Consider the following 12,198-nt stretch of genomic DNA (forward strand, 5'->3'; position numbering starts at 1 on the left):
CCACGCAACTCACATTGCTCCCTTCTCTGTTCCTCCCTGCATGCTCTAGGATGAAGAGGGGTGGGCCTGGGTCTTCCTCTGAATTTCCTCTGCCTTTCTGTACCTCTCCCCTGCTCTGCCCAGCTGGACTTTGCCCTTCCCCAGTTTTTTCCACAGCCAATGGAGCCACACTCCCACTCCCTGTCAGCTGCTCAGCCTCCCCCTCTGAATCAGATTCCGACAGGGGCATGACAGAGAGCCAATAAAAGGATGCCCCAAACCACAAAAAGTTTAATCCCTCCCCACAAATGATAAGTATGCAGAGCAGACTCCAGAAAAAGAAAAAAAGACTATACAAAAGTCTGGCCATTTGCTTGTTCTATTCATTCCCTTATTTTTATTTATTTATTTAGTTGGCTTTTATGCTTGTCTTAGATCGCTCAGGCAGGGAACATGCATTTCTGTAAAGAAAGCCAAACCAGGAATGGGAATTATGATGTGTCCACACTAGGGAATCTAAACCTATGATGAATTATTGGCTGTTTAGCCTGAGTGGTGCAGTGGCCTAGAGGTGGCGCTCTCGCCTCACAATGAGGAGGCTGTGAGTTCGATCCTTGGTAGAGGCAGATATTTCTCTGGGCACCATGAGAATATATCTGCTGAACAAAACTCCGCACTGGTGACAAGAAAGGCATCCGGCCAGTAACCAGTCAGCTCCATTCAGTTGCCCAGACTCCACCCCGCAAGGGATTATGGAGTCATTTAAAGAAGATGATTGATATATTTAATCTGGAGAAGGGACGGTAGGGCAGAGATAGAAAAGTGATTTTTCAACCTAGCCAAAGAGCTACCATGCTAAAGGATAGATCAGACTTTTTATCCGTTTCTCTAATGCCTGAAAACCTTTTTAAAAAAAATTGATTGGGGGTAAACATTTCTAGTTAACCCCTTTTGGAGATACATTTCAGGAAGTGTTCAGTTCTCTCTAATTGGATGTACGGTATTTGTGCCTTCGTTGTTCTCTGCAAGTTTTGCTAGGGACAAAGATCTCCGATGCTGAAGGTCTTTAAGAAGAGACCGGACAGCCACTTGCGTGGGATGGTATAGGATCTCCTGTTTAAGCAGGGGGGTTGGACTAGAAGACCTCCAAGGTCCCTTCCCACACCATATTTAATCTAGAAAGACTTTCAGGGGAACGTCCAACAATGACGATCCATTAGCAGCCTCCGGGGACAGAACAGGTCAAGGAGACAGGATCCATTGAAGCAGAAACTTGTTACGTCTCCCAATTCTTTCACCTCCTGTTTCTGTCACCTCTTCCGTCCTCAAAGAAAGGCCAAGCATGTGAGCGACGTCTGGCTTAATGCAAGTGGATGTGTTTTTATGGAGGCACCCTGGCGAAGGCTGAAAAGTTTTTAAAATGTTTTTCCCCCCCCCCCTCTCCCCTCTCGGTTTCTCTGTACCGCTAAGCTTCTCAAGGTAACATTAGAATTAAACACATTCAGGGAAGAAGATCTGGTAGCCAGGGGTGTGGGAGTGGGTGGGAGGAGGAGGGGGATGGTTTCGCCAGGACCGAAAATAAAGCGATATACCAGGCAAGGCAAGTGGGCCTGATTTTTCAGCCCCAAAAGGAGGTTTCACACCACAAGTGGGTGTGTTTCCCACCTGAGCTGATTGTTTTACTTCTATCCGCAGCATGCTAGGATCCATCTGCTGGATTGCTGTTTTCGGTGAAGCCTGTGCATGTTATGAACTGGCCAGATCTGCCTCTCTTGGATGGAACAAGTGGGAGAAAACCCAATTCTCATTTCTCATATCTTCCAAGGCAGTTTCTTGAGCTCTGAAAAGTAGCATGTCTTCTCTCTGTCCCTCACCTTTGAGTGTGGATAGAGAAGACAAAATTGGGAGGAGGAGGGCCAGTCAGGATCAAACTGATGGCAGTGGGCAGAGTTAGCCTGCAATACCTCATTCTAACTTCTAGGAAGGAAGGAAGGAAGGAAGGAAGGAAGGAAGGAAGGAAGGAAGGAAGGAAGGAAATGTGTAAAAGCTTTTTTTTTAAATAAAATCTTGAAAGGAAGACAATAAGACTATCCTTTAAGGTAGAAATATTTTTTATTTAACTTGTGGATTCGGGCTGCCTGCTCTAATGTGGGATAATGAAGGAGGAGAGCCAATTTACCTCCAGATACTCAAATTTGGTTCTATCAGGAGACATTGAGTTTTTCATGGATTTCCCTCCATCACCTCCCAAAAAGATCCCCCCCCCCAATTCTGACAGGTCACATTCTTCTCGAAAGCAAAACTTGTCCAGAAAATCTCCCAAGGACATTTAGAGTTTGGCATTTTTTGTTTTCATAAAAAAAGATACCCTCACCAGGACGACGCACCTTTCAAAGTAGCTGATCAATTGAGCAAAAAAAAAAAAAAAAAAAAGCAAGCTTGTTGAACCCATCCGCCCGCCATTTGGGGTGGAAGAAAACGGCTCATTCATTCTGATTAACTGGCCCTCGGAAGGTGGGCGTAAAAGGTGAGGCCGGACAGCTGCCCTGCGTGCTGTGAAGAGGGCCCCATATGGAGAGTCGTAATACCTATTAAAAGACATCTGTGAGCTAAATTGGAAGAATAATGGCTCATCCCTTGGCGTGGCAGCCCAGGAGGCAGACTTCACGACCAATTCATCAGAGGCAATTTCTGGCTCTTGCAGCCCTGTTAAATTCAGCCTAGCGGGTGGGCAGGAAATTAAGCCCCTGTCAATGGCAGGGATGAAGGAGGATAATTTTCCTCTTGCCTTTTTTTTTTTTTTTAAATGGTCACCCTCACCCCCTGATAGTAAATACCACATGCTTCTAGCTCTTCGATTCTTTTCATGGGACTTTTCAATTACATGGAGAATCTCTGGCCAGGGGAGGAAAAAAAAATTAGGTACCTACTGTGCATGGAGAGCCACAGAATCCATCTTCAATTCATCAATTTTGGTGATTACTGCTGCGCAAGCACAGGTGGCAATAGCCCTTAGACTTATATGCCACTTCACAGCGTTTCACAGCCCTCTCTAAGCAGTTTACAGAGTCAGCCTATTATCCCCAACAACCTGAGTCTTCGTTTTATCCACCTGGGAAGGATGGAAGGTTGAGTCAACCTTGAGCCGGTCTGGATCGAACTGATGGCAGTGGGCAGAGTTAGCCTGTAATACTGCATTCTAACCACTAGAAAGGAAAGGAAAGAAGGGAGGGAGGAAGGAAGGAATAGCACTTAGACTTATATGCCGCTTCACAGTGCTTCACAGCCCTCTCTTGAGTGGTTTACAGAGTCAGCCTCTTGCCCCCAACCATCCAGGTCCTCATTTTACCGAACTCAGAAGCCTGAAAGGCAGGTTTTAAGTTTTCTGCCACAATTTCTCTGTTTGAAATATTCTGACAATTATTTCGGGCAGATGAGAATGTGATGAAGTCACATCTATTTACCGCAATGAAAAACAGGTGGAAAAAATGACCAGCGTTACGTGTTTAAAATAAAAGGGGAAAAAAAATATTTTCTGGAAGGGAAGAATTAAGATTGATTGATTTGTATTTCTAGGTACGAGTTGGCCATTATTATTCCATTAGGGAAGTTGAGGGGCCCAGCCTGGAAAGGAAGTTCTCTTGTAAAAAAATGTCACCAGCCTGGTGGGATTTTCAGTTCTGAGCCTCCTCGCTTTTTTTTGCTAAAGTAAACCTGAAGTGCCTGGATTCAAATTAGCCCTGTGTGGATCATTACATCTCTTGCAAATTCTAATTTTATTGCCTGCATCATGTATTTCGGTGCATATTGTTTAACGCCGGTTTATGAAATTATAGGTATATTTTGCCCAGCTTTCTTTTGGTGGGGTGTTATTTATTAATTTATGTATTTATTTATTTTTTGACTCTGGCATTTACAGGAATTGTGGCTCTTCTCCCTGTTTAGTGACAGATCAAGTAGCCAACATGGAAGCAGAAACCTCATCTTTCGGGCTAATAGCCCCATAAATTTGGGAATGGTGGCCTTCACAGAGATGTTGCATAAGGGGAAGGCTTGTATTGGCTGTCGGTTCTTGTGTGTTTTACTCGGTTAGTTGTGCACTTTGTCTTCTTCATTTAGGATGGTTTGGACAGTGGGTACTTCCTATTGAAGCAAAGAAAAAAAATAACTTGGCTTTTTACTCACGGTGACTTCTTCCTGTTTAAAGGCTGGCTGTTAATTTGTGCTCTGCTCCGTTAAGCATCTATGATTCAGTGGAAGAAGCAAAAACGGAATAAAAACGAAGACTGTTCTTTGATTCGCCTTCTTTCGGTGTCTTCTCTCCCCCACCACCAGGTCCCCTGGGCCCAACAGCTCTTACTCACAGCAAGCTGCCCCTGTGCGTGCTTTTCTCCCTGAAGAGTGGAGTTACAACGACAACCAAGAATGCTGGAATTGCCCAAGACAAGGGAGAGACAGCCAGCCTCCTAATTGATCTTCCTCTCCCTGACTGTTAATGTTCTTGAGAAGGTGCTGCATGGAAGGGCTCGCCATCGGAGGTAGTCTTCAGCCGGTTCGGACTGGTTCTGATGGACCGGTAGCCGAAATTATGACCAGTTCAGAGAAACGGCAAATACTACCTCTGACTGGCCCCATCCACCCGCATCCAGGGTTCTCCACACGCACCGTTTTGTTCAGAGTTTTGCAGCGTTAATTCAGCGCCAGAAAAATTAAACGCAGATGGCTGGTGCTTCCTTTAACCTCTTTATGAACATAATAAGTAGATCTTACAAACCAGCTGTAGATTTCTCCGACATGGAGCAAACTCGGACAGAAGCGTGTTGCAAGTTCAGAGCTTCGGCAGCAACTTCAGCAGCTCAGAAACAAGGCATCAGTTTCACTTTAGTTCGGCAGGCAAGCCAGCTAGTTTCATCTTCAACAGACAGGCTCAGAGCTCAACGTAGCTTCAGAGCTGCAGAGCTTAATACAGAGCCACGCCTAGGCTACTTTAGTTTCGGTTTCCAAACAGTCCTCATTGGCTGACTTAGTTGCTGTCCCTATTCATTGGCTGACCTCGTTACCAACCTCCATCCCAGTTCATGAATATACTCTGACACATTTTGGCTCCCAGGGGGCTGCAGTGTGGCCTATCTTGTAAGATTGGGGTACCCAATTGATCTATTCGCTGCCTCCCAGCTGATCGGCTGGGTCTCCTTTGGTTGCCCTGCCCAGGAGAACGGAGCTGGAAAGCAGGTTCGTGGGGTGGGGAGGATTTTGCAGTATCCTTTCCCCTGCCACACCCACCAAGCCACGCCCACACCACTGCTCGCCATGAATCTAGCAGGAAGGGATACGGTCCCACAAGACCCTGCAGCACAGACTGCACCATTAAGGTGTTGTCAAAGCTTCTGTGCCTAGTTTGTATTCCGTGCATGATGCAAGCCCTCCACATGAGGCCACTTGAGCAAATCACCGAATGCTTAGCCATAGGGAGGCCCATCCTGTAAACACAATCAGTGCTCTCCATGCAAGCACGTTCACCGCTGGCTGGTTTCCTCTCTCCCAGTTTGGCATGGTGGTGTATCTAATTTTTCTTCTGGGTTACCCAATTTGCATAAAAAGTAGTGTTCTGAATTTTTACAAAGTTGGCTGCTCGTTTGTTGGTTCGCGCTTGCAACCTGCAAGAGGTGAAAGCGAAATCCCATCCCAAAACTGATTCCTGAGGGTTTTTTTTTGTTTTTTTTTTACAAAAGTTGCAGCTAACATGGTGCCGAAGGTTAACCAAAGGGAAAAACGGCCTGTCACTCGTTTGTTGCTGGTAGAGAATTGGAAGTTAATGCTATGGGATATTAGCTCTCAGGGCAAAAAGCTGGATTTGGGAGGATGCAGCTTGAGGGGTGTAGTTGAAAAAAGTTTGTGGGTGGAATTATCACTGAGGTATGGATTGGAGCATTGATGCTTCCTTTTCACCCCAAACATTGCTCCAGAAGTCAATCAGATTTTGAGCAAAGCTAAGGAGGCGTGACCTTGGTTGCTTTGACTCTGACTGATAACACCTCAACCTCCCATTATTACTCTGTCTCAGAGCTAGTGGCATCCACATGTTATCTGTACTAACCAGAGAGTGCCTAGTAGTTTTATCAGCAACTTGTTTCCCATGCAACTCCCAACCTCAAAAGGGCTTTAAGGGGCATTTGCACAAATTGTGAGATGCCATAATATCTATCTGCAGCTCTAGCCATATCCATTGCCTCAGGCATCAACTCTTCTTAGCATTTGATGTTTTCTCCATCCATGAAGTTTTTTCCGTGATTAAAATCAGGAGCTGCCCTCCCCCTTGTTTTTGAAAGAGAGAGAAAGACACACACACACACACACACACAGAGAGAGAGAGAGAGAGAGAGAATGAGAAAGAGGGAATGAGAAAGAGAGAATGAGAAACAGAAAATAAAGAATGAAAAAGAGAGAGAAAATGAGAAACAGAATGAGAAAGAGAGAGAATGAGAAAAAGAATGATAAAGAAAGGGAGAATGAGAAACAGAATGACAAAGAGAGATGGGAAAGAAAGAAAGGGAGAGAGAATGAGAAAGAGAATAAGAAATAAAGAAAATAAAAGAGGGAGAATGAAAAAGAGAAAATGAGAAACAGAATGAGAAAGAAAGAGAATGAGAAACAGAGAGAATGAGAGAAAGAAAGAAAAAGAGGATGAGAGAGAAAATGAGAAACAGAGAACGAGAAAGAGAGAGATGGGAAAGAAAGAGAGAGAGAGAGAGAGACAGAAAGAGAGAGACCGGAAAATAAACATAAGACTGTGCAGCCCAATGTCCTCAGGCCATGCTTTATTTGTCAATTAAATAATCACAAAATCAGAGTTTGTGCTTTGATGAGGAAAAGGAGAAAAGCCAGAAAACGAGAAAAGGGGAAACACCACAAAAGGCAAAGAGATCGCTGGCCACAGCTTAGCAAGACTCAGGGAGTGGGAAGTGATTCGCAGCAAACTGACCCAGTCCTTCGCCTTCAACCCTCCCATCCAACTTGCAGCGTTTGGCAAAGAGGCGTCGGCTTACTTAGGTTGCAAAATGGGATGAGAAAGCCCCCTCCCCACCCACCACCCTGCCTGCAGATGGAGGCTCATCTGATCGGGCAGGAACCACACAGGCGGTGATTTATTTTTTCTTCTGGCCCAACATATACAGCGAGAACAGCTCCGGATGCCCGCAAGGCCTTGGAGGGTTTGTTAGCAGGCAGTGAAGGTTTTCCAAAAGAAGTTTTTACACGGAGTTTTGCGGTCTCGAGGGCGGAGGTGTGGTGAGTGCCCCAGCATCAAGGGCTCTTCCTCCAGCTTTCTTTCTAGAGGATCTTGGAAATCGGCGAAAGCCGCTGCCTCGTGATCTGCGTCGACTCCGTTTAGGAGCCCTGCTAGCATTTTCAGAACGAGGATTTTCTGAGCTTTGGATTGCTCCTTATGGTCGTGAAGGAGGCAGGAGAAAGGGAGAGAAAAGCAGATAAGGGACAGTGAGATTTTTTTTTTCATCCTTGCAAGAAAGAAATTTTCTTTTAAGGGGGGGGGGGTGAGGGGAAACCCAGGGGAATTCACATAGAGATTGTGATAATCACATCCAATTTTAGATTTTCAAGACAGACCCCCTTTCCTATTTATACAGGTAAATCACATCCAATTTTAGATTTTCAAGACAGACCCCCCCTTCCTATTTATACAGGTAGCCCATGACTTACAATCCCAGTGAAGCCCAAAATTTTGATGGCTAAGCGAAACATGGTTAAGTCAGTTTGAGGGCTGAGTCAGTTTCACCCCACTTCAAGACCTTATTTCTGGCTTCCCTGCTGACATCGCTCCTCAGAAGGTCGCCAAAAATGACCCCACAGGACGCAGCAACGGTCATAAATATGAGTCAATTGCCAAGGGTCTGAATTTTGATCTCAGGAACGTAGGGTTATACTAAGATCGTAAGTCTGAAAAACCGTCCTAAAGTCAGGTTTTTTCAGTGCCGTCGTTACTTCAAAAGGGCCACTAAACGAACTGTTGTAAGTCGAGGACTAGCTGTAATAAGGAAAGCACAGTAGAAATTAACAGGTCCACGGCGTTCGCAAGGGACTTCATCCTCCCAAGGGAATTCTATTCGTTGTCTGAGCGTAGCTTGGAAAGCTAAACACTGCTGGATCTGATTTGAACCCACATGGGCGGAAATCCAGGAAATTCCAGGAAATTCTTTCTGCAGAGAGAGAACTTGGAAAAGCCTCCCTTTCCAGAAACTGGAAGAAACCTCCCCCATTTGCAATCCACCCTCCTTCTGTTTCCAACGAAAAGTTTGTCTTTCTTCGTCTCTGATTCCTTCACGGGGACCGCCTAATGCACACCCCTTATTATGAAAAAAAAAATATTTTTCATGCTCCGATGTCCCTCCAGCCAGAAGCACTGACTATTCCATTATTCTTTGTAAAGCCCGCTTTCCTTAAAAAAACCCCCTTTTCTCCAATATCAGGGGAATGTCAATTTATTCCCCACCCCCAAAAAAACCTTACCTTGCTGGTCTGTGCAGAAAAGTTTTCTTCCCCCGGCAGAGCAGCTGCACACATACTCCAGGTCAGCAGAAGCACCGCAACAAACCTGCCCACCATTGGCATGATGGATCAATTTCGGGAAGCTGCGAGAGAGAAGCTGCGAGGCAGACTAGCTTCAGTATATTCTGCCCCGGTTGCCGCCTCTCCTTTTATAAAAACCCTCCCTGAGCTGTGCCAGGTGACGGGATCTGGGAAAAACTCTCTCCCAAGCCAATGAGATTGGAGACAAGTGTCAGCATCAGCTGTTTGAGGAATGAGAATCCAGGAGCAGGACCGACCCCAGGGGATACTTGTGACATAACAGCACAAACGGGTAGGCAGGAGATAATTCCACCAAATGATGATGATGGTTGAAATTAGACAGATTTCCCCCCTTCCCCCATATTCTTACATCTGGAAATTGAGAAAAAAATCCCAGAGCTGAATAAAGAAACATTTCTGTAAAGGTGGCCAGTCTCCTTCCATTCTCTGATTGCTTATTTGTACCCTATGACTATCATTAAGTATCGTGCTTTATGATTCTCTTCTGGTATCTTTTCTTTTATGTGTACTGAGAGACAAATTCCAAATACCAAGACAAATTCCTTGTGTGTCCAATCACACTTGGCCAATAAAGTATTCTATTGTATACTTTTTTTAAGTTTAATTTAATTTAGCTTATTGTCATCGCACCTCGTACAACGGAATTAAATGCCATTTAAATTTCCTTGACAAAAAGCTGAGTTTTGTAGATTTTTCTCCCCACTCCAGGCTTAAGTCCAGCAAATAACAGAAGCGAAAGCAGAATTTTTAAAAAAATAAAACACAGGGCATTGATAGCACGCATAATCCCGTGTGTTCAGAAACAACGAAACTTGCGAAACAAAGAGGTGCTGATGTTCGAAGAAGACTTTTTCCCTCCTCTGAAATGCAATTTTCCTTCCTGGTGGGGTTCAATTCTACCCCAAGAGACCAGAATTTGTGGAATCGTCTGAATTTCCCTCCTCCTTGAGAGGATGGTTTTATCAAAGAATGAATGGCTGACGGGGAAACTGTGTAAAATCTGATCAGAGGCCATAAGCACTGATTAGAATGGTCCCAAAGGTGCTTTTTTCAAGAGGCAACTAGCCTTTCTTGTTTTACTTTAGAAGACGTTTCGCTTCTCATCCAAGAAGCTTCTTTATAGTAGCATTTTTAAACTATTTAACTTACTAAATGTTTTAGATAGGTTTTAGACTGGGTTTATTATTATTGTTGTTGTTGTTGTTATTAAATACTCTGTAGTGTGACTGTGATGTGTTTGGGACACTGCTGGAGTAGCTTTCAAATTTCATTGTATTCGTGGAATGCAATGACAATAAAGGTATTCTGTTCTATTCTATTCTATTTCTTCTATTCTATTCTATTCTATTCTATTCTCTTTCTTCTATTCTATTCTATTCTATTCTATTCTATTCTATTCTATTCTATTCTCTTTCTCCTATTCTATTCTATTCTCTTTCTTCTATTCTATTCTCTTTCTTCTATTCTATTCTATTCTATTCTATTCTATTCTATTCTTATTCTTATTCTTATTCTTATTCTTATTCTTATTCTTATTCTTATTCTATTCTAGCCTATTCCATTCCATTCCATTCCATTCCATTCCATTCTACAGCTCTGACACTATCTAACACTTCCCCACTATCCTGTCAGAGCCGAAGAAGCTTCTTGGATGAGAAGCAAAACGTCTTCACAGAAAAAAAGAAAGAAAGAAAGTCCAGTTGCCTCCTGAAAAAAGCAGTTGGGACAGCCATGACCTAGATGATGAAGCATCTCTACAGACATGGATCAGAATGATGAAATATTTTTTCTTTTCTTCTCTTCTTCATTTACCTCACCCAGTAAATATGCTGAAGTTTTTAGTTAGTTAATCTACTGCTGACATTTGACAGCTTTAGACATCTGCCTTGTTTGGTGAACAAACTAACTATCATGGTTTCCTGATCGGCTTCTCTTTGGGTAGGAGAGGTTTTTAGAACAACATCCCCCTTTGCCGATAAAAGGTCTCTTGTTACCCTTGTTCAGAATAAAACATACCCTGCAAAGCTAAGCCCAGTGCTGTAATGTTCCTTGGAAGAACATATCCATGAAAATTGAATTGGCCCATTAAAGGCAGTTTTCAAGAACCCTATTCTTTTGAATTGCAGGATAAAAATTAGAAATAACCAATAACTGAAAGCCCAGGAAGGGAAATTATGTAAGATGCCTCTGTAGAAGATAAGAAGTGAAACTTGCATGCATGCACTCAACCCTGATATGTGGCTATAGATATTGCAAGTACTTCTCAACTTATGAACTTAATTGAGCCTTAACTTTCTGTTGTTAAGTCAATTTTGCCCCCATTTTACAACCTTTTTTGCTACAGTTGTTAAGTAAATCACTGCAGTTTTTTTAAGTTAGAATGTAGAATAACAGAGTTGGAAGGGATCTTAGAGGTCTTCTAGTCCAACCCCCTGCTCAGGCAAGAAACTCTATAGCTTTTCAAACAAATGGCTGACCAATCTCTTTGTAAAAAACCTCCAGTGTTGGAGCATTCACAACTTCTGGTGGCAAGTCCTTCCACTGATCAATTGTTCTCACTGTCACGAAATTTCTCCTTAGTTCTAAGTTGCTTCTCTCCTTGATGAGTTTCCACCTGTTGCTTCTTGTCCTGCCCTCAGGTGCTTTGGAGAATAGCTTGACTCCCTCTTCTTTGGGGCAGCCCCTGAGATATTGGAACACTTCTATCATGTCTCCCCTAGTCCTTCTTTTTATTTAAGTAGACATGCCCAATTCCAGCAACTATTCTTTATATTCTTTTAGCCTCCAGTCCCCTAATTCTGTATTTGGTTTCTTTATGTAGAACAAGAGAAATTCAGAGAAAATTACTGGGAGGAAGTAGAAACCTCCTCTGTGAGGAAATGTTACAACATTAGAGGACAATTAGGATACAATCAACTAATAACAATTGTGCGATTGACACTGGTGGATAGATTCTCCATTGTGAAAGCCATCTGGCGCTCCTCAAGATGCCATTGTGGATGGCGAGTGCCTTTCAGCACCCTGGACAGAGACATTTATCCCAAGAAGGGAGAAGGAACCTGGCTGAACTGCCAGATTTTTGTGCAACCATAGAGTCATAGGGCTGGAAGGGACCTTGTAGGTCATCTAGTCCAACCCCCCACCCAAGCAGGAGACCCTACACCATTTCTGACAAATGGCAGTCCAGTCTCTTCTTGAAAGTCTCAAGTGATGAAGCTCCCACAACTTCCGAGGGCAACTTCTGTTCCCTGGGTTGATTATTCTCACTGTCAGAAAGTTTCTCCTTATTTCCGGGTTGAATCTCTCCTTGTTCAGTTTCCATCCATTATTCCTTGTCTGGCCTACAGGCGCTTTAGAAAATAGCTTGACCCCTTCCTGGTACTATTCTGGAGAAATGGTTGTCCAATTTTTTCTTGAACGCCTTCAACGATGCAGCACGTACAACTCCAACAGGCAAGCTAGTCCCTTGATTAATACTTCTGACTGTCAAGAAATTCCTCCACTGTTTCTTCTCCTGCCCTCTGCGGCTATAGAGAATAAATTGACAAATTTTCCCTGTGAAAGCTATTCAAATAGTGGAAGACTGCCATCATGTCTCCGCTGGGCCTTCTCTTC

The 12,198-nt window shown here is 43.7% G+C and overlaps 2 protein-coding genes across 2 annotated transcripts in view; one reads left to right on the plus strand and one right to left on the minus strand.

Moving 5' to 3' along the window:
- The window catches only part of TARDBP (TAR DNA binding protein), a 51,368-nt gene that overhangs the window by 28,393 nt on the left and 10,777 nt on the right, over positions 1-12,198 (plus strand). The gene's annotated exons all lie outside the window — the stretch shown is intronic.
- Positions 7,049-8,784, minus strand: CORT (cortistatin). Its single transcript, XM_026684415.2, has 2 exons — positions 8,503-8,784; positions 7,049-7,420 (listed from the first exon to the last, which is right to left on the minus strand). Exons 1-2 carry the CDS (start codon positions 8,602-8,604, stop codon positions 7,196-7,198), a joined length of 327 nt encoding a protein of 108 aa, XP_026540200.1. The 5' UTR covers positions 8,605-8,784; the 3' UTR covers positions 7,049-7,195.

Source organism: Notechis scutatus, chromosome 16 (genome assembly GCF_049901735.1).
Source record: "Notechis scutatus isolate UNSWTSFEM ecotype Mainland chromosome 16, rNotScu1.2, whole genome shotgun sequence".
NCBI classification, from domain to species: Eukaryota; Metazoa; Chordata; class Lepidosauria; order Squamata; family Elapidae; genus Notechis; species Notechis scutatus.

Excerpts from the sequence above, each read along its gene's own strand:
- CORT (XM_026684415.2), bottom strand. The coding sequence starts at position 8,604 with ATGCCAATGGTGGGCAGGTTTGTTGCGGTGCTTCTGCTGACCTGGAGT. Across the intron at positions 7,421-8,502 it reads TTTCTGCACAGACCAGCAAG|GAGCAATCCAAAGCTCAGAA; the intron begins GTAAGGTTTTTT and ends CACGACCATAAG.